The sequence below is a fragment of the Ruditapes philippinarum genome, unplaced genomic scaffold, assembly GCF_026571515.1.
Source record: "Ruditapes philippinarum isolate M1 unplaced genomic scaffold, ASM2657151v2 ctg1901_1_1_1_1, whole genome shotgun sequence".
NCBI lineage: Eukaryota > Metazoa > Mollusca > Bivalvia > Venerida > Veneridae > Ruditapes > Ruditapes philippinarum.
Window position 1 is genome coordinate 140,832 of NW_026865272.1, and position 22,564 is coordinate 163,395.

The following is a 22,564-nucleotide window of genomic DNA, read 5'->3' on the forward strand; positions in this document are numbered from 1 at the left end:
CCGTAAAAAAAGAAAAAAAGGACAACAAAGATGTCTGAACACAGTAAGACAACAATTTATTAGTTATATGTCAACATAAAATATACTATGTACAGCAAAATAACATAAAGCATTTCAATATAAGCATAAATTTTCTTCATCGTCATCATTTGTTGAAAATCCTTAAAGGCACATTTTACTATCGGGACCATCGTGATGGCGTTGAACAACTGAATTCGTTATTACTTTATAAGTTACCTATGTCCCAAATGTTTTACGTTCGACACCTAATGATTTACTAAATTACAAAATAGAGGACAGTTAATTGCATAGAAATTCCATCGATTGTCACCAAGAGACGTGAACTTATAAAAGCTGTAAGTCCTGTATCAGCACCTATATATGCACAAAATAATAATTTTATTCGTAACAAATACAAATTTAAATGCATAGTAAAATCGTTATTACGAACAATAATCAAGCTTTACAGAAATACTGCGAATAATACATGTATAGGCAAAGCTAATATTTGCTTTCTTCCATTTTAAATATTTACAAGGATGATAACTTTGTTATTACTTTAAAACGATACTAAAAGTGTCCAAAATGAAACTATGATCCTTAAAATGGAGACTATTTCAATCTTATTTTATTGTAAATAAACTGAAATGAAACATACCAAACTTTTGAGATAAGTAGTTTTCTATAAAAAATATGCAAACACGTATTGCCCATTTTTGGAGCACATGAATGTTAAAGTCATTGAAGTTAACTCTTTCAAAAATATTTGTACTTTTTCTGTGCTAAAATTTCATTTTAGAATACTTCTTTCATAGCTATTATTACCTCCCCTGGCCGCCATATTTAGTGTAATTTCCAATATATCATATATCAAAATCATTATATCATATACGATAAAAATCTCTAATGAAAACTGATAAAAATCTGAAGCATGTTAGTGCATGCTATTGTGATATTTTCATTCATATTTATAAAATCAGTTCACATAAATCAGCTATTTTTATAGATTTTTTTTTCATACTTTGTCAATCATATTACATATAATATTCACCCACAAAATGGCTGCCACTTTTGGCAAGGGAAGTATCTACACTACACACTATTATACAAGACAGCGATAGCAATAAGTTCCATACACAGCAGCTTCGATACCTAGCACAAAAAGCTTATAGTTTTATATGTAGTTGATTTGATATTGCACGTTTTGCTCCTTTCAATATTGCAGGTTTCAAGCAGAGCATATAGTTTTCCTAAAGAAAATTAAAAAAATAACACATAAAATTCTTATCGTACCTTTAAAGTGAATTGGTCTATAATTGAAAGTATATAATACAATAAATATTTACATTAATCATAACAACAAACCACTAAAAATTGTACCATATAGTACCAGAACAATTTTCTGTGTTCCAAATAAAAGTTGTATAATTTCAAAATAAATGATTAAGTGTTACAGCGTCCATCTTGATAAAATGTTTGACACTTAAACAGAATCAATATTTATTTATCTTTTCTAAAAATAAAGTCGCCTGGCACATTCTTACCAGACGTTTTCAATCAACATTTTGTCAGACTGATTTCTTTACACCTTCCTTTATCTATGATGACAGAAATCAAACTTCAAAGGCGTTCAGACAAAGCAAATATAAATGTATTTGCACTTGACATTTTTACAAAAATGTAAAATAACTGAATACAATCTGCATATGTAAGATGTAGTTAACGGAATTTAAATGGGATGTTTGTACATGTACAAAAACTGATGCCGAACTCAGGTTTGTCCTAGGTTTGCATTCTGAAAATTGAAAAGATAGTTGAATACCGTTATTTTGACCATTTTGTAGAATGAATGGAATTTTAAAACTATTTTCATTTTCACATGCATATCCAAAGACCACTCCGCATCATCTGCGTTACGTCCTGACATCGTCACATATTCCTTCTTATCAATTTGACCATTTTTCTAATATTCAGATGAAATCATAAGTGCGAATATGGAGTTAAAGGAAAAAAGACAATTATACCCATTGCAAACAAGCAATATAGTAAATGTAATTATAAGGCCATGTTTGGACAGCACAGCCTTAATTTAGAACAACGTGTGGATTAGCATGATACAACATTAAAAAATATTGACATCGAGTAAACTATGTTCGAGATGAACAGAGTTAGTTTTGTAGTTCGATTGTGTAGGAAGCTATAAGCTTAAAAACACACTTTCGAACAGTGTTGAATGGTGTCTACGTAGAGACGATTGTCCACATCAAGTCTTTAGTGCCGAGTGTCAAATATCGGAGACCATGTAACGACCATGAGTGTCAGACATCACGTGCATTGTCTTGATCTAGCAAATAATGATAGTCGATTATCGAAGAACCAGTACAACCAAGGTCCATACCATTTTACGTAAATCACCATAGCAATTATTTCCCTGTAAGGCAGCAACTTGTTTCTGGAAACGTTTGTCAACTTGAGAAGTAAGCCATGAAAGGTAATCACAGTTATTGATGAGTATAATGATATGATATAATCGGCTCAGGAGACGTTGAGTTTTCTGAACGAGGCTTGAGGCGTGTCGTCATTTGGCTTTAATGTCAGATCAACACCGTATTTCCCACTGTGTAAATCACGAATAAAGTCTCTTACGTCAGGTTTGCACAAATCTGATGCCAAATTATCTGAAATATTAAAAGTTAAAAATCAAACAACCTTTAGTGTGAGGTGGCTTTTACCACAATTTATTGCCTGTAAAATGTTCAGTATTGTCTATCATAAATATTTTGAATGATGATTCTTAATTTCATCATAAATGCTCAGAATTATATGTCATTTGTTATCCAGACTGTACACTAGTTGATATTGACAGTATGATTAGTATAAATTTAAACAGGGGTTAAAGCACTTACTGCATATTTCTTGTATTGTTCCAGCGTGTGCCCCTGTATAATCATCAGGAAGATATTCCTCAGGTAACATACACTGATCTATCTTATCATAAACTGATGATAAATTCTGTCCGTGAACGTGAACCTGTAAGAATTAAAATCATTAAATGTAAGAACTTAAAAGTGAAAAAATGTTTTTCAAAAGAACATGATATGTATTTAAAAGTTCATAGACGTAATGTATGTTTTATGTCATCACCTTTTGACAGTAGGGAAGTCAATATACATATTAAGTAAAAGTAGAAATTCAAGTTTTGAAAGATTTGGGGTTTACGTCCCACCAACACAGTATAGGTCATATGGCGACGTTCCAGCTTTACTGGTGGAGGAAGACCTCAGTTGCCCTTCCGTGCATTATTTCAGGTACGAATCGAACGGGCACCTGAGTAGAACCACTGACGTTCCGTAAGCTAGCTGGATAGATTCCTCACATGAAAGAATACAAAGTCCTTGTCGGGATTCGAACCCAAAGCGGTGAGGGGCGAGTGGTTCGAGATCAACGACCTTAACCACTCGGTCACGGACGCCCGCCCCCAAGTTTTGAGAGGAACAACAAATTAATTTGATTGTGTTAAAGAGTGATAAATTATAATATAAAAGTATAAGATATTTACCCTATTTCTCAATTTTTCACTCATCATAGGTCGGATCATGTTAAAAATACTTTCAAATACAGCACCAGTGTTGTAATAATGCAACTCCTTTATCCGGCCAGGCAATGCTTTCTGCAATAGATGAATGTTCTTAAAACGTTCTGCGCATACAATGTATTTCTGATTAACCCTATTCTACCGTTACAACTTTAAAAGCAAATATAAATCTCAACAGAATGTTCTCAATTTTAATACCTTGTTTGACAAATAGAATCACTCTCTACTGAATATTGTCGTCTGAAACTTACTTTATCAATGCACTGTCATATATGATTAAACAGATTAATGAGTTTTAAAGGGACAATATTATTATTTGATTGTTGGCAGGTTATGTATTAAAACCTTCAACATTTACAAGAAGTAGGAAATAGTTATTGAAAGAGTGCTTTAAAAAGTTTTTACGACGGATGCTTTTGGATCACTTCGAAGAGAATACATTGCGTTTTGAATCTGTTTCTATTTTTATGTCTATTTTTTATAAAAGGTTCATATAGAAAGTACAAAAAACACAAAATAAAACGACAACAACTTAAAAACACCACACAATTCATACTTTTTTCTGACGTGAATGCTTTACAGTTTTGTTCTACGTCAATGGAGTTAGTCAATTAACCAAGTCAATCAACTCACCTGTGTAACAATCATGCATTTCTTCGTGTTTTCCATACCAGTGGAGACAAAATGATGTCTGGAAAATCCAGTCATATCAATGACAAATACAAGCCCATTAACTTGAATATCTTCATCCAGTAGAATATAGTCAAATAGAGCCAGGTTCGCTCGCATTACATCCTCAAATGTGTTCATTTTACCTTTCGGGTCCATCGCACCTATAGATGGAAATAACATATCAATTAGTAAATAAAATGTGATTAAAGCTCAGTATTTAAGAATAGATGCATTCAATCTTGGTCTTGTAATGGTAACCTTATTTTGTTTCTTTCCAGGCTCTTAATTGGTTTAAATTCTAGGTCCAGCTATGGCATTATGATTTATACCAGAAAGGCATAATTTTCCGGTCCCCCCCCCCCCCCCCCTCAGATTAGGACGTTTTACTTGCTGTTTGTTGGTGTTTCTCCTTGCTGTATAAAATACCAAGCTATCAATATTATGCTCAATTATTTTTGAATAAGTTTCTACACTAGTGACAGACAACAGTGTGGACCAATAATGCAATGAAGGGGAAGTAAATCACTCACCGAGTCTTACAATAACGAGTTTCCTCCCTTCTTTATCTCTACCCGGAAGTGGAATGTAAACGCTGAAATTATACATCTTGTTAAATTAGATTTTTACGGCAAAATCTGAAGTGTTCGTTTAGTAACGACTAAATTTTTCTACATTCAGTTTCAGATGGATTCTCACAATCTCTTTTTGTTTTGCAGGTAGGACAAGACAAGACAATGAGACTCCGTCAGGCATGTGGTTATTATAAACCAATCATATATTTAACAATTTAAAGCAATTTATTTAAAAAATACTTGTCAGAAATGACATGATAAATGTGAGATTGTATAATAATAACATTATGCATTAATTGAAAATGTATTTTCCTAAAATAGTGGCCACAAACACGGCTCAATTATACATAACGGCAAACAAAACTAAATCATTACAAATTCAAATATATTTCCTGGTGACATTTTTTGTTTATTTTCATCTTTAAATCAAGACAAAATTAACACATTGTACTTAAAATGTTAATACTAAACCTTGAAGTTATTCAATTATAAAATCCATTAAAGACCCACACTAACCCGACTTTTGACTAGTTTTAAGTTCAAATGTATAAATAAAGTATAAATTGTCAATGTTTAATTGTAGTATAAGACAATCATGTGACTTATCAAAGAAAAAAAATTCTCCTTTTTAACTGATAGATCAATGAAATTATTTTCCTTTTAACATATCACGAAAATGATGTATAAAGTATCATGGACAGAGAGACAGTGCGAAAGTAAGTATGTAGTGGGCAGTCTTAGAACATGTCAAATGAGGAAATAAACTGTCAAATTAAAGTGAATTTGTCTATAATGGAAGGTATGTAATGCAATGAATAATTACTCTGAAAGAATTTAGTATTAGACATAACAACAACCCGCGAAAGAATCGTACATGGAAGTTGTTGGCTGATTTGGGATACATAATGGAATATTTTATATATTTACATAGCGGATAATAAAATGTTCTAGAACTAAATAGTACTATTGATTATATAAATGTTTATTCTAGACTTTTATCGACCCAATGTTCAAGCAACATTGCACAATTCTATCATAATGATACTTTTCTATTGTTTTAAAGCAGCACGCTTCCAGATTAATGCTTATTTTTATGAAAATTTTGAAAATGAAATTAAATGAATAGTATTGTATAGTAACCAAAAGGAATCGTTTTACACATTATTAATGGCACTTACAATCCACGTTTATCAAAATATGCACAAAATGCCCTTACTGCGTTAGTAACACAGTAGAAATTTAGTTACACATAATGGAAAATTCACCATTTATCGCTCATAAATGTAAATTATTACTTGAATATTGAATCATTCTACTTTGCCGAAAATCTTAGTACATTTTTCACAAGTTTGATTTATTGAAATATTTCCGCTCATCTGGAAGCATGCTGCTTTAATCAATATATGAAATAATTATGGAAAATGTGCCCATTGTATACCAATCCACTTTAATTCTTATCATGCATGTAACTTCATTTAAAGATTTGACAACTTTTTGAAAGTTCTATGTTTTCAGATTTATTTTTTATGTAGATTTATACATGTTTATAATGTACTACTTGCCATTTATTTATTTACAACATATATTTCGTTGGTAGATTTGACCTTCGCATAAATGTTTATAATAAAATGCCATGTTTTGACATTTTGAGCGGATAAAATATTTGTAAAAGTGCACTTTATCTTTAGTCGTTTTATGTGCTTGACATTTCTAGTTTAGTTTAAGAGAAAGGATTTCCTGAAATCTCTTTTTTTCTTATTTCATTTAAAATAAAATTTAATAAACTGTTATTATATGTATTCAAGTAAAGTTCATTGTTAACATTGTCTTTCAATCTATAACACAAGATACATTTCCGTCTTTTATAAACTCTTGAATTATATGGGATAAACAATTCAATACCATCTTATCAACACCGACAAATAACAACAACAAGAACAACAACAAGCGTAAGGACATTTTCAAAACAAGGCAATTGTCCAAATGGCTTCTATCGAAACATCTTGATGTTTATCACGGGCTAATTGATAAGTTCGTGGATTTTTGCTGTAGGCCTAAAACACGTATTCACTAACATTTGTACTTCATATGTGACACCGGCATGAGATTAGCAGAGTATGAACATGACACACAAGTCTCAAATACCAAATACGTAATCTTAATTTATCTGTTACCATAGAAACCCACGCACTGCGTGTTTCCGGGCACTGATTCACATTTATTCTGTACAACCGAAAACTTGCGGCTGAATTTAATTAACTAAATATCAAAGGTATTGTTATGTCGATTGTAATGCTTCCCTCGTTTTCTAGTACTTTCAGTACTTTGATTTATCAAGTCTTGTGCTATATGAAACATTTTTGCTATGATATGGAATATATGTGTTGTGTTGTATTGTATATTGTATTGTCTGCTACTTACATACCTTTGTATTAACATTTCTATATTATGTTTGAAATCAATCATTAACCTACCCTTGTTTAATTATGTCTTGTATTCTATTATCTGATGAATCTACGCCATCATACCAATCGGAATATTTTGTCCTAACTGTCCAGTAGTTTTCTAAAAGTTCACGTGCACCAAGCTGACTAAATTTTCTGGCTCGCAAAAATCCCAACAAGTATCTTGCATCTGAAATGGGGCAAAATGTTTAAAAGTGAAAGAACAAACTAATAATCTTATATAAAATTTTAAAATTAACAAAAGATATATACGTGTATAAACTATATTGGACAGTTGTAGAATGATTGCATCTTGATGAACGTCGTGCCGAAAAAGGTTTTGATTGTTGTAAATTTCTGATAAAAGAGGGGATAGGGCGCATGCGCAAGATTTTAGCTACAGTACTAAGACAGCAGCTGAATTAAGAGACGCTTTTGCTTGTAAGACCGTGAAAATATGACAAAACCGAAATTGTACAGTCTTTGATTTTTTATAACATAATTCACCAAGTATAACTTAATAAATATCCTTTAATATACGTCATTTTTTGGGATAAAAATCGTGGGCAAGATATTTATAATATTTATATGTTTGTTATGTATGTACACCAAAACGTTATATCTTATCTAACTTAGATTTAAACAAGTTAATCATGACAAGCATTTTTAAATGTCAACTATATATACATGTGCTGCACCATTATGCAAATCAAACAACATTTGTAACTACAACAGATCATCAACAAGTTCCCACTGTTGTAGGTATGGTTCAAACTTTTGCTTAACAAGCGAATCTATCAGAATAATGGATGTTTATTAATTTCAAAAAATATATACTTTGAAAAAATGAAATGTTTATGTAGCAAATGTAAAATGAGAAGAAACAATACAACATTAATTACTTCATTTCTGCATTTTATCAGGTAAACATTACATGTGTTATTGAGTACATCGACAGGTGCACTATTTCAATTTGATGTTAAATAATTCTTTAAAATTTCAAACGAGCTCAATTTATCAAACAAAACTACAGTTTTAAATCATTTTTGTAGGGCCAATCGTTGCATGATACTTGTTCACAATGACAAACTGCCAGTTAATCTATTTTCCGTTGTTCACAAAGGCATGTCGTATATGATTACAAGAAACATCAAAGGAAATGCAATCCTATAAAAAATCTTCAAAAGAAATTTGAAAATAATGTTCATGTAATGGTTTATTTTTTATTTTCTTGCTGTAGATTAATGGACATCGGATTTGTGCCAAGGGACCGTTGGTTCAATCCTCGGGATAGTGGTCATTTACTGTTCATTGCTTTAGATTAGTAGTCGGTCAGTTGCGGAAAATATGGAAATTACTGAAACATTAAGATGGACTGACCGCCGAGGTTTGACTATAAAGCGTGATATAATTGGCATAAAACCCAACCAAACAAACAATTGATAAACATTGTGACTAAGTCAAAACTGTCTTCAAAGTTATCAAAACTTCAGTTACAATTCCAGTTCATTACCACATTTTTATAATCTTATCAAAACAAAATATCAATGTACTTTGTACCAAACATATTACGGTCGTCATAAAAAAAACATTGAATCCATAATGTTTTATAATTGTACGATCATATAAAATGTTTTAACCAACCTAACGGAGACTTCAACCACTTTTGCTGTGTCACCCATTCACGGAGTGCCTTTAACGCACCGACTCTTTCTTTCGGGTCTTCATTTAGCTCCCGTTTAGCTTTAAGCAAGCTTTGATCGTCAAGCATACACTTATAATTCTCGTCTTGAAGCATGCCTGCAAACATAAATATAATGTTAAGATATAACCAAGCAATTTTGTAACGTCAATTTTCATTGGATAATTGTGATGCTTATATCATATATACACGCTGCTATAAATTTATGAATTATTAAAAAATTTGAATATAGAAAGTTATTGTACAGTATCATTAGTTCGCTTTATTTTATATGGATTATATGGTTGTGTATGAAAAAAGGTTCATTGTTATATATATAACCATTGCCTAACGATTCCAGTTACTTACAGTCTTTATATTAGTCAAATAGATGTTAGAATATGAACATTGATCTAGAGAGAAAAGGTTGCTTGGTCGGATTGAAACTGTTTATGGACGACTGCAATATAGCCTATACAATCATTTCCGTCACTAATATCAGTTTTAGCAGTATTAAACATTTAAATTGGTTTAAGTATAGAAAAACCAAAAACAACAAATGAATATAAATAAACTGTTTTACTTATCAACGTTTCGGCCTACGTCTTCATCATAATAAATTTATCTCTTTCTTTTAAATGGTAAATAGGAAATAATATTTTTCTCGCATAATTTGAGCCGCGTCACGACAAAACCAACATAGTGCGTTTGCGGCTAGCATGGATCCAGACCAGCCTGCGCATCCGCGCAGTCTGATCAGGATCCATGCTGTTCGCTATCAGTTTCTGTACTTGTAATAGAGTTGGTAAGCGAACAGCATGGATCCTGATCAGACTGCGCGGATGCGCAGGCTGGTCTGGATCCATGCTGGTCGCAAACGCACTATGTTGGTTTTTGTCGTGACGCGGCTCATTTGTAAACGAGCACCTTTAAGGTTAATCAGTGTAAACAGTATAATGAGTTAAATGGTCCACACATTCATACTCAATTATAAAGATTATGTATATAGATCACAACAATTTAAGTCAACATTTTCTCCTTTGATCTTTAATGACATATCTACAAAAATGTGTGGCAGTGGCCTTGAAATGTTAACAATAAAAATCATGATAAAGATATATATCTATTTCTTACATACAAATATATAAACACTAAAATAGCACCAATCTTTCAAGTCATTTCACAGTTATCAAATTAAAACATCTGAATAAAAATAAACTTTATTGTCTTAAGTATCAAATTAAAACATCTGAATAAAAATAAACTTTATTGTCTTAAGTATCAAATTAAAACATCTGAATAAAAATAAACTTTATTGTCTTAAGTATCAAATTAAAACATCTGAATAAAAATAAACTTTATTGTCTTAAGTATCAAATTAAAACATCTGAATAAAAATAAACTTTATTGTCTTAAGTACAAATAAAATGTCGTGCAAAATAAAGTATACGATGAATATCAGAGATTTAACAGAACGCAAAAACGATGGCAATTTATTGGCAAATTAAAAAAAAAATCATGTTACTAAAACTGCGCTCTAAGCGTTTCATATCTTATATAATTATACTTCAACAACTTGTATGAAACATTCAGCAAATGATGCGCCACCTGGTCGATTCTCGTGAAAAGCTGTTGTTTAAGTGTTTGAAATTTTAACACACGTGCCTATTCAGTACAAATGAATGTAAATGATGAGTGGAGACAAAAACCGAATGATTCTCATGAAGGGCTTGATTGATTAATACAGCGTACAGACAACGTTTAATAATAAAATGAAATGCAAACTACGAGCCGGAAGTTAGTAATGTCTCTGCAGAAGACACTATACTATAAGCAGACGACAACCAAACCAGAATGCATGTGTGCAATTACTGGTTGAACGTGTTTACTAACCACCTGACAGCAGTCATTCAAACAGAATATCAAAGTTTCCTTTTCATATATAATTATCAACACGTCCGTGTTAATAAATCCATATTTTAATGCATATCATGTTGATAATTTATGCAAGATAAAATTAAGATAGTGTCAGAGATACAACTCATTAACATCTGTGATGTAATTTAAACATGGACAATTTTTGTTGGCGTTTCTTTATTCTATCACCGATACTATCTCGTAATTATTCACCTATATTAGTAATTCATTTAGCACATTCAGTAATATGATACGGCCTCTTAGGACAATTTTGTGAAAACTCGACATTTTTCATCACTATACGTGTCCAATCTAAATCTAATACGCATTAGGATAACCAGGAAAAACAAAAACTTTATCCTAAATTACCGCATTATGAATCAAAAGTATTTGACTCATTTTTATTTGTTTGGGTCGTCAGACCAAACAAATAATGGTAGCGAAATTTCAGACTCTAATGCTGTTAATTGCAAATGCCGAAAGTAGTCCGCTTTTTTGAAGCGGTTAATTCCCTTTATATGAACACTAAAGCCGGGAGATCACTGCGTAAAGATGGTCAAATGACAGACGCATTAATTTTCAAGCAAAGTAGTTCCCGAATGGTCGAAGATTTCTAATATTGTTTTATTCTTTATAGATATACATGTTTATAGTAAGCTCCATGATTATTTACATCTGTGTTAAACAACAGTTAGCGTCGTTACAAACCATAATTTAGAATAATATGGCTTTCTTCAGGCCATCAACATAAAACTTCACCGTGGCCGAGGGGTTTGCGCACTCGCTTAGGAAGCGGGAGGTCTCCAGTTCAAATCCCGGTTAAGGCAATTCATTTTTTTTTTCAAAATGTTTTAAGTCAAATAAACATTGAATTGAATATCAGTGTTGCAATTGGTCTTATAGCCAATTTACTACAATTAAAACGCTGGAAAGCATTGGTGGCACTATACAAAAACAAATAGTTTATAATCTCACAACCTTCGCCTTTCTGACATTCTGAGACCCAAACAAATTCAGCGCTTCTGTGCTTTGATTTAAAACCTGTTTTAGTACTTTATCTTATTTGATGGTGAAGCGTTAAACATACACCATAACACCTCAAACCCTGATTAAAGAAAACAAGAAATCAATTTAGCACAATACTTGTGTAATTATCTTTGCGTGGTACTATTCAATTTTACGTCGTTTGAAAATCGTTTGAATAGGTTAAACACAAGTGCAAAACTACTATCTTATTATAAACTGTCACGTTAAAAAGTGTAATTTGTAATAAGATAGGACATGAGCAGTGTGAAACGGGCGTTATCACCGGACACACCCTATACTTTACTTTATCTTCTATCTTATCGTATTTAAAAAGCATACCCTGATCCGAACCTGCGTATAACCTGTTCTATGAAAAGTATAATAATACTATTTTATGAATATTACGATATCCCGATTAATTATGTTTTCAATTTTAATGTTTATTACCAACAGTCGCGACCTTATTTTAAAGATTCCTCACAGACCCTCCACGGCGTATTTTGGTTACAAAAATGAATTACGTAAGGTATACAGTTACATGAAATTATGATATCCCAATAAGTTATGTTTTCAATCTATCGGTGATAACTAATTGTCAAGATCTTGTAATTCATTGTCAAAATACCCCTAATGACTTATTGTACTTTTTTTTCAACAAATCAACTTCTTCAGAAATACCTAAATACATAGAAATGTACTATTTATTAAATAAGGCAAATTTATTTTGAAAATTGTAGCTTTTTCATTACATTTACACTGTAATTTACTTAAATTTGAACATGATATACATGATACATTTGAACATGATGTACAATTTAGAACTATAGTTAAAAATAGTTAATATAACTACCTTTAGTTCACCCACATATAAGAAATGGAAGTATTGATAAAGAAATATTAATTAATTAATTAAGACAAAAAAATAATTAATTGATTAATCAATCAATTAATTCATCAATAACTTTTAAATTCACAGCAACTTTTAAACTGCATCATTCATATTTTGCTAAATGTGATAACATATTTTCCTGAACTTTTTCAAGGAATAATGCTAAAAAAAATAAATTTAGTCATCATTTTTAGGGATTTCATTTAAATAGATAATAATTTATGTATTTTACTACACTTACAAATCATCAGATTCACAAAAGTCAGTATCATATGTATTATATATCTTATGTCCCATAAGCTGCAAATCTTGTTATCCATCAAAGTTTTAGACGAAACAATTTATTGTAGGATATTTTACCATTCTTCTAAGAGGGTCAAGCGAAGTTAGGGCACTGTAAGCATGTTGTGGAGTACGATCTCTTGACCAGTTCCACAATCGCGTTTTTACGAAATTTTACTGCAAAGCCATACATTGATAACGTTCTTTGTCCTGTTTATCTTCTGTTTCTAACACATCACAGACCTCTTGCGTGTGTTTTTCCTAATAAGATAATGCCACAGTGCATTGTGCTGGATGTACCATGAATATTATGCAACAGAATAATATTGCTTTCTCGGATTGGTCTGGAGACATTTAGCTAACTGAAAATGTCTTATATGAGCTTAGTCGTCTGCATGAAGCTTGTATTCCACCACATGTAACAATACCTCCATTTCGCTTTGGAACAATCGCAAAATTTCCAAAAGCATCGCTTTGCTGAAAATATGTTATTTATGAAGTGTTTGTACACTGCAAGTCTTCAAGCTAATGGGCCATACATACGACTTTGACTTTGGTAAATTCACCATTTGCACATGCTGACTTTGTAAGTGTCGTAAAACACAAACATCAACAGAAATTCCTAAATCTAAAATCTTATTTACGAGTAAAACGTGCGTGAAATCACAGTTATGTAACATTAATCATGCATTTTTTAAGTAGTTAAGAGTAAAGATGGCAATAATCACATAACATAGGAACAATTATTTATGCATTATAAATAAAAAAAATCTAATTCTAAAGAAAATTGTCAACAAGGCATGAAATGACATTCTGATTCCATCGTGTTTTGGGTACAAAGTTTACACGTTCTCTCGTTTTTTTACATCTACATAATTATATCCAAGTTTAAATTCCTAAAGAATGGGAACATAATCCTAAAATGCTTGTGAAAAAAAAAATGAATTGAGATTAAACAAAACCAAAGCAATTTTTATTTCTTATGCTCGCTACATGTTGTATCAAACTAAATGATAAATAACAGTGACATTTTATAAGAATTTACACACGCTTAACTGTTTATGTATTTGTTTTTTTTTTGTTGCAGTAAAAATATAGTTTTCACAACAAAACATTTATTAAATATAGCCGTTGTGGTATAAACTTTTTTTTTCATTAATGTTCATTGTATGGGAGACTAAGTTTATGCTGTTTAAATTTGACTTGTCTTGTGAACTTGTTGATCTTTATTCTTGTTTTTGCTAAATAAGAAGAAAAGGAAAATGTAAAATTAATTAAGTTTTTATACCTAACTAGTTAATAATAAGCTTGATAGTCGTTGAATTTACAAGTAGATTATTTTATTCTTTTTATCATTTGGATTCACAATTTAAGATAACAATATGATTAAGCATAACCAGTAACGTAAAGTTGAATTTGTCAAAAGGATCACGATTTTACTTGCAATGCCACATTGGACGTTTTTGTCTTTGTTATTCAATTATTCAATTTGAATTATAAACCAAATTTAATAATAATTATTTTATTTTCGTTATTCCATTCGTTAATCTATTAATGCTCTTACAAATCAGACATTATCTTATGGTACATAAAATCAATGTTTTTCTATAAAAAATGTGTTTCTGTTTGTTTGTTTGCTTGCTTGTTTGTCTGTTTGTTTTTGTTCCGAATATTAAATATAGGGACAATAGCTTCAACATAAAAATATGTGCCAAACGTTGACAAGACTCTGCGGTTGACCAATTTCATAATATTTTGTACTAAATTACAGTACTTTTCTTTGTTTATTTACAACCGCTTCCGCTATTGCTTTTTTCTACATGCACCAAGTCACCCGAACTATTGATCATACTAGAGTAACATTACGCGAACCTTAAAATTACTGTTACAAAATCGATCACGGAGTCAAACAATTATGTTAAAACGAAGGTGGTGATGTTGATGTTTATTTTTTCGTAATGACATATTCTACTTTGAACTTCAATTTTGAGCTTTTAATCAAAACGCTCGAATCAGACATGATCCAGATTCAGATATGATCCAGACAAGATCCAGATATGATTCAGATCAAGAAATGATCCGGATCCAAACAAGATCCAAACAAGATTCAGACATAGGCAAGATCCAGAATCAGACAAGCTCCCTTCAGATCAAGAAAAGATCACGATTCAGAAATGATCTAGATACAAACATATTCACGATACAGACATGTTCCAGATACAGACATGATCCAGATACAGACATGATACACTCATGATAGAGATCAAGACATTACACATATCCAGACAAGATTCATATCCAGGCATGATCCAGATAAAGACATAATCCAGATTCAGACATAATCCAGATCCAGACATAACCCAGATCCAGACATTACCCAGATCCAGACATAACCTAGATCCAGACATTACCCAGATCCAGACATTACTCAGATCCAGACACGATTCAGACATGATCAATCTCTAGTATGAACGAATATTTCTGTTTTAATATAGAACGGAACATTTTATTTTAAATGTACATCGTACTGCACATAGTTTCAAAAATATTCTTATCTTCAACAAATAATCATATCAAATAAAATCATCATAATGCGCCAAATTATCATTGTCATTATAAATGTAATCATTATTTTTATCATCATTATTATTATCATCAGTGTTGATTAAACATTATGCAAAACAGCTGAAGCAACAACAACAACAAAACAAAAAGTGAGAAATAAGACAAAGAAGAACAGTTTTTCAATCAAAAAAATGAATTGAAGTATATGTATCAGATATTCTTGTGATACATACATACAATATACATTGAATAAATTTGAATTCTTTTCTTTTCTTGTATCATAGTTTGGAGACCTTTCTGTTGAAAATGTGTCAGGGTTAAATCGTATACATATACATGCACAGTGCGTTAACTGTGGTGCGGGTATTAGTTACCCGCACTCCAGAGCATGCCCATTGATTGGCTCATTTTTGCTGGGGTTTACATATTGTGACGGCTGAGAGAGGGAAAGCGACAGAAATGTCATATTCAGATGTTCGTTCATTGGTTCATTTTTGCCGGGGTTCATATTGTGACAACAGGGAACGTGCTTTTATGTTTGACTATGATACAAAAGAGAAAGAACACCAAAACACTCGGCAATCTGATTAATACTCGGGGGCTACGCCCCCTCGTACAAATCAGATAGCCTCGTGTTTCGGTGCTCTTTCTATTACTTATTCCTTACCAAATGTCTATCATTGTACATGCATAAGAAGGCCACCTGCACTGGGTATATATAAAATCATGGACGATCATTCTGCACTTGCTGATAGCAAACGAAAAAAATGCACTGATCGACACTTTATGAACGACATATTTCAAAGTTTCAATTTGCTAATCGTATCTTTACTCAGTTAACCCACTTATAGCGGTATTTGACTATTTGGTTTAGTTTATTTAATGCGATAACGCCGTTAGTGAATGACAACTTTAGTTTTAAACAAATATTGACATTATTCAATTGTCTTTAAATAGCTTCAAGTTTAAAATTGCTTTGTTTTATGTACTACATTGTCAGAATAAAATGCAGTTCATTTGATATTCTTTCCTTTTTAATGTATCTTTATCCACTTAGATTTAGAGATTTAGATTTAGATTTATTTCGGTATGGAATACATATACATGGACATTTGAAACAGCATGTGTGGTATAAATATATAACATTCATGACAATAATTAAGTCATAATATGCACACCAACACCTAGGACAGCACAAAATAGAGATATTTTTATTTCCACTGCGGTCCCCGAATTACACCATGGTTACAATACCAATCTATTCTACAACATTGTTTTCTTTATTGCAAGCACTACAGCATTTTAAGTGACCTCAATTTTGTAAGCCATTAATAGTGTTCACCTTACAATGCAACAGGAACTCTTGCTATTTAACAGAATAAAATTACTTTGAAACCAAAATAATTATTTTATGTGTTAAAAGAATGAAAAAGCACTTATTGTCTAATTTCTAAGTAAATATGAAATACTAGTGACCATGACAATATTATGTTTTTGCTAACTTAAGTGTTTACGATAAAAGACGATAAAATCTAAAGCCATCCAAATAATGAATTTCGCTGACATTTTTATTCCAATGCGTTTTGCATCGATTGAATTGGAATAAATGTTCACACGAACTTCTTAAAAGTGCATTCAACTTTCCACTGAAGAATTGATCTGTATCAATCAAAAGATTGATCTGGATTGTTAAAAGCACAAATTGTACTTTTAACAACGGTATCATGTTCCATTAATGCTAGAACTGTTGCACGGTTAATCACACTTTCGAATGCAGGTTTTATATTTCCCCGTGAGTTTTTCAATGTACATTCAATAACTATAAAGCGGACTGTATATTCTAAGCGGACTGTATATTCTAAAATATTTCTAAATAGTTTTTATGTGTGTTTTGTTAATTAAAAAAAAAAACAACGACCCCCCCCCCCCCCAAAAAAAAAAGTACCCCCACAAAATAAATAAATTAATAATAAAAAAAACAACAACAACAAATTGCAAATAATATGATAAGCAAGATTAACAAGAAAAGGCATGTCCGTGAAGTACGCGGGCTAACGGGCTAGCAGTCTAGCGGGCTAACAGTATGAACTGAGCGGGCTAGCAGTCTAGCGGGCTAACAGTGTGAACTGGGCGGGCTAGCAGCCTAGCGGGCTAACAGTGTGAACTGGGCGGGCTAGCAGCCTAGCGGGCTAACAGTGTGAACTGGGCGGGCTAGCAGTCTAGCGGGCTAGCAGTGTGAACTGGGCGGGCTGGCGGGCCAGCGGGCTAAAATCTAAAACTTTATTGATTGAACATAAAAATGTTATGATACATTACCTGGCAGTGTGAAGTGGGCGGGCTAACAGTGTAGCGGGCTAGCAGTGTGAACTGGGCGGGCTGGCGGGCCAGCGGGCTAAAATCTAAAACTTTATTGATTGAACATAAAAACGTTATGATACATTACCTGGCAGTGTGAAGTTGGCGGGTTTAGCAGTGTAGCGGGCTAGCAGTGTGAACTGGGCGGGCTGGCGGGCCAGCGGGCTAAAATCTAAAACTTTATTGATTGAACATAAAAAACGTTATAATACATTACCTGGCAGTGTGAAGTGGGCGGGCTAGCAGTGTAGCGGGCTAGCAGTGTGAACTGGGCGGGCTGGCGGGCCAGCGGGCTAAAATCTAAAACTTTATTGATTGAACATAAAAACGTTATGATACATTACCTGGCAGTGTGAAGTGGGCGGGCTAGCAGTGTAGCGGGCCAGCAGTGTGAACTGGGCGGGCTGGCGGGCCAGCGGGCTAAAATCTAAAACTTTATTGATTGAACATAAAACGTTATAATACATTACTGGCAGTGTGAAGTGGGCGGGCTAGCAGTGTAGCGGGCTAGCAGTGTGAACTGGGCGGGCTGGCGGGCCAGCGGGCTAAAATCTAAAACTTTATTGATTGAACATAAAAACGTTATGATACATTACCTGGCAGTGTGAAGTGGGCGGGCTAGCAGTGTAGCGGGCCAGCAGTGTGAACTGGGCGGGCTGGCGGGCCAGCGGGCTAAAATCTAAAACTTTATTAATGAACATAAAAATTTTATGATACATTACCTGGCAGTGTGAAGTGGGCGGGCTAACAGTGTAGCGAACTAGCAGTGTGAACTGGGCGGGCTGGCGGGCCAGCGGGCTAAAATCTAAAACTTTATTGATTGAACATAAAAAATGTTATGATACATTACCTAGCAGTGTGAAGTGGGCGGACTAGCAGTGTAGCGGGCTAGCAGTGTGAACTGGGCGGGCTGGCGGGCCAGCGGGCTAAAATCTAAAACTTTATTGATTGAACATAAAAATGTTATAATACATTACCTGGCAGTGTGAAGTGGGCGGGCTATCAGTGAAGCGGGCTAGCAGTGTGAACTGGGCGGGCTGGCGGGCCAGCGGGCTAAAATCTAAAACTTTATTGATTGAACATAAAAACGTTATGATACATTACCTGGCAGTGTGAAGTGGGCGGGCTAGCAGTGTAGCGGGCTAGCAGTGTGAACTGGGCGGGCTGGCGGGCCAGCGGGCTAAAATCTAAAACTTTATTAATGAACATAAAAATGTTATGATACATTACCTGGAAGTGTGAAGTGGGCGGGCTAACAGTGTAGCGAGCTAGCAGTGTGAACTGGGCGGGCTGGCGGGCCAGCGGGCTAAAATCTAAAACTTTATTGATTGAACATGAAAACGTTATGATACATTACCTAGCAGTGTGAAGTGGGCGGGCTAGCAGTGTAGCGGGCTAGCAGTGTGAACTGGGCGGGCTGGCGTGCCAGCGGGCTAAAATCTAAAACTTTATTGATTGAACATAAAAACGTTATGATACATTACCTGGCAGTGTGAAGTGGGCGGGCTAGCAGTGTAGCGGGCTAGCAGTGTGAACTGGGCGGGATGGCGGGCCAGCGGGTTAAAATCTAAAACTTTATTGATTGAACATAAAAACGTTATGATACATAACCTGGCAGTGTGAAGTTGGCGGGCTAGCAGTGTAGCGTGCTAGCAGTGTGAACTGGGCGGGCTGGCGGGCCAGCGGGCTAAAATCTTAAACTTTATTGATTGAACATAAAAACGTTATGATACATTACCTGGCAGTGTGAATTGGACGGGCTGACAGTGTAGCGGGCTAGCAGTGTGAACTGGGCGGGCTGGCGGGCTGGCGGGCCAGCGGGCTAAAATCTAAAACTTTATTGATTGAACATAAAAACGTTATGATACATTACCTGGCAGTGTGAAGTGGGCGGGCTAGCAGTGTAGCGGGCTAACAGTGTGAATACCGAGGTCCCAAAAATCATTCACTTGTTATGCACAGTATATATCACTGATTTCTATCCCCTTTTGCAAAACTGGAGTTATGGCGCGGAAATGACATTTCTAAAAGTTGACATAGTAACCTAGATTTTAAGGAAGCGTGACCAAGTTTAGACCGTAAAGTGATCTTGAGTACCCACTATACACTGCCAGGTAATGTATCATAACATTTTTATGTTCAATCAATAAAGTTTTAGATTTTAGCCCGCTGACCCGCCAGCCCGCCCAGTTCACACTGCTAGCCCACTACACTGCTAGCCCGCCCACTTCACGCTGCCAGGTAATGTATCATAACATTTTTATGTTCAATCAATAAAGTTTTAGATTTTAGCCCGCTGGCCCGCCAGCCCGCCCAGTTCACACTGCTAGCCCGCTACACTGCTAGCCCGCCCACTTCACGCTGCCAGGTAATGTATCATAACATTTTTATGTTCAATCAATAAAGTTTTAGATTTTAGCCCGCTGGCCCGCCAGCCCGCCCAGTTCACACTGCTAGCCCGCTACACTGCTAGCCCGCCCACTTCACACTGCCAGGTAATGTATCATAACGTTTTTATGTTCAATCAATAAAGTTTTAGATTTTAGCCCGCTGGCCCGCCAGCCCGCCCAGTTCACACTGCTAGCCCGCTACACTGTTAGCCCGCCCACTTCACGCTGCCACGGTAATGTATCATAACGTTTTTATGTTCAATCAATAAAGTTTTAGATTTTAGCCCGTTGGCCCGCCAGCCCGCCCAGTTCACACTGCTAGCCCGCTACACTGTCAGCCCGTCCAATTCACACTGCTAGGAAATGTATCATGAGGTTTTAATGTTCAATCAATAAAGTTTAAGATTTAAGCCCGCTGGCCCGCCAGCCCGCCCAGTTCACACTGCTAGCCCGCTACACTGTCAGCCCGTCCAATTCACACTGCTAGGAAATGTATCATGAGGTTTTAATGTTCAATCAATAAAGTTTTAGATTTTAGCCCGCTGGCCTGCTAGCCCGCCCAGTTCACACTGCTAGCCCGCTACACTGCTAGCCCGCCCACTTCACACTGCCAGGTAATGTATCATAACGTTTTTATGTGCAATCAATAAAGTTTTAGATTTTAGCCCGCTGGCCCGCCAGCCCGCCCAGTTCACACTGCTAGCCCGCTACACTGCTAGCCCGCCCACTTCACACTGCTAGGTAATGTATCATAACGTTTTTATGTTCAATCAATAAAGTTTTAGATTTTGGCCCGCTGGCCCGCCAGCCCGCCCAGTTCACACTGCTAGCCCGCTACACTGTTAGCCCGCCCACTTCACACTGCCAGGTAATGTATCATAACATTTTTATGTTCAATCAATAAAGTTTAAGATTTTAGCCCGCTGGCCCGCCAGCCCGCCCAGTTCACACTGCTAGCCCGCTACACTGCTAGCCCGCCCACTTCACACTGCTAGGTAATGTATCATAACGTTTTTATGTTCAATCAATAAAGTTTTAGATTTTAGCCCGCTGGCCCGCCAGCCCGCCCAGTTCACACTGCTAGCCCGCTACACTGTTAGCCCGCCCACTTCACACTGCCAGGTAATGTATCATAACATTTTTATGTTCAATCAATAAAGTTTTAGATTTTAGCCCGCTGGCCCGCCAGCCCGCCCAGTTCACACTGCTAGCCCGCTACACTGCTAGCCCGCCCACTTCACACTGCCAGGTAATGTATCATACTGTTTTTATGTTCAATCAATAAAGTTTTATATTTTGGCCCGCTGGCCCGCCAGCCCGCCCAGTTCACACTGCTAGCCTCCTACACTGCTAGCCCGCCCACTTCACACTGCCAGGTAATGTATCATAACGTTAATCAATAAAGTTTTAGATTTTAGCCCGCTGGCCCGCCAGCCCGCCCAGTTCACACTGCTAGCCCGCTACACTGTTAGCCCGCCCACTTCACACTGCCAGGTAATGTATCATAACATTTTTATGTTCAATCAATAAAGTTTTAGATTTTAGCCCGCTGGCCCGCCAGCCCGCCCAGTTCACACTGCTAGCCCGCTAGACTGCTAGCCCGCCCAGTTCACACTGTTAGCCCGCTAGACTGCTAGCCCGCTCAGTTCATACTGTCAGCCCGCTAGACTGCTAGCCCGTTAGCCCGCGTACTTCACGGACATAGAAAAGGCGGCGTTCAGTGAACGCAAACCCCACACCACCCAGCAACAAGAACCAGCGGTGATTTTTAAAATAAAATATTTCTTTTTTAAAACAAATCTTATACAATTGATCCCTGCATATATCAAATAACTGTGTTGCTTTCAAGGTTTTCGAAAGTGCATTCATTCATTCGATCTCTTTTTTCTTTATGTCCTTACGCTTTGTACTGTAAATCAAAGGACATAATGTCTACGGATATTTATAAATTAAAAAAAAATCACCATTTTTAATTTAAATATTGAGTACTACTTAAGCCGGTGATATGGTGCCACTTCAAGTACCGTCCATGTACATGCTCTCTCTGCAATATTTTCAAATTTACCGTTCTTAAATGTGTTGATATTTACTATTATGACAATGAAATAACTTAAAAGCGTAGAAATGCATAAAATTTCAAAAAAACTATTTTTTAAAAGTTTGCCAAATTAATTTC

General features: G+C 34.9%; 1 protein-coding gene across 3 annotated transcripts in view; it reads right to left on the reverse strand.

The window, feature by feature from the left end:
* Window positions 1–39: 39 nt before the first annotated feature.
* The window catches only part of LOC132728456 (alpha-tocopherol transfer protein-like), a 35,177-nt gene continuing 12,652 nt past the window's right edge, over window positions 40–22,564 (reverse strand). For all 3 annotated transcript variants that reach the window (XM_060714101.1, XM_060714099.1, XM_060714100.1), the window contains exons 2-8: window positions 8,928–9,083; window positions 7,314–7,473; window positions 4,798–4,859; window positions 4,229–4,428; window positions 3,560–3,670; window positions 2,907–3,030; window positions 40–2,678 (exon numbers count right to left, since the gene is read on the reverse strand). In XM_060714101.1, coding sequence (XP_060570084.1) covers window positions 2,536–2,678; window positions 2,907–3,030; window positions 3,560–3,670; window positions 4,229–4,428; window positions 4,798–4,859; window positions 7,314–7,473; window positions 8,928–9,081 — 954 coding nt within the window. In that variant the 5' untranslated portion in view covers window positions 9,082–9,083 and the 3' untranslated portion in view covers window positions 40–2,535. The remainder of the gene's footprint in view (window positions 2,679–2,906; window positions 3,031–3,559; window positions 3,671–4,228; window positions 4,429–4,797; window positions 4,860–7,313; window positions 7,474–8,927; window positions 9,084–22,564) is intronic.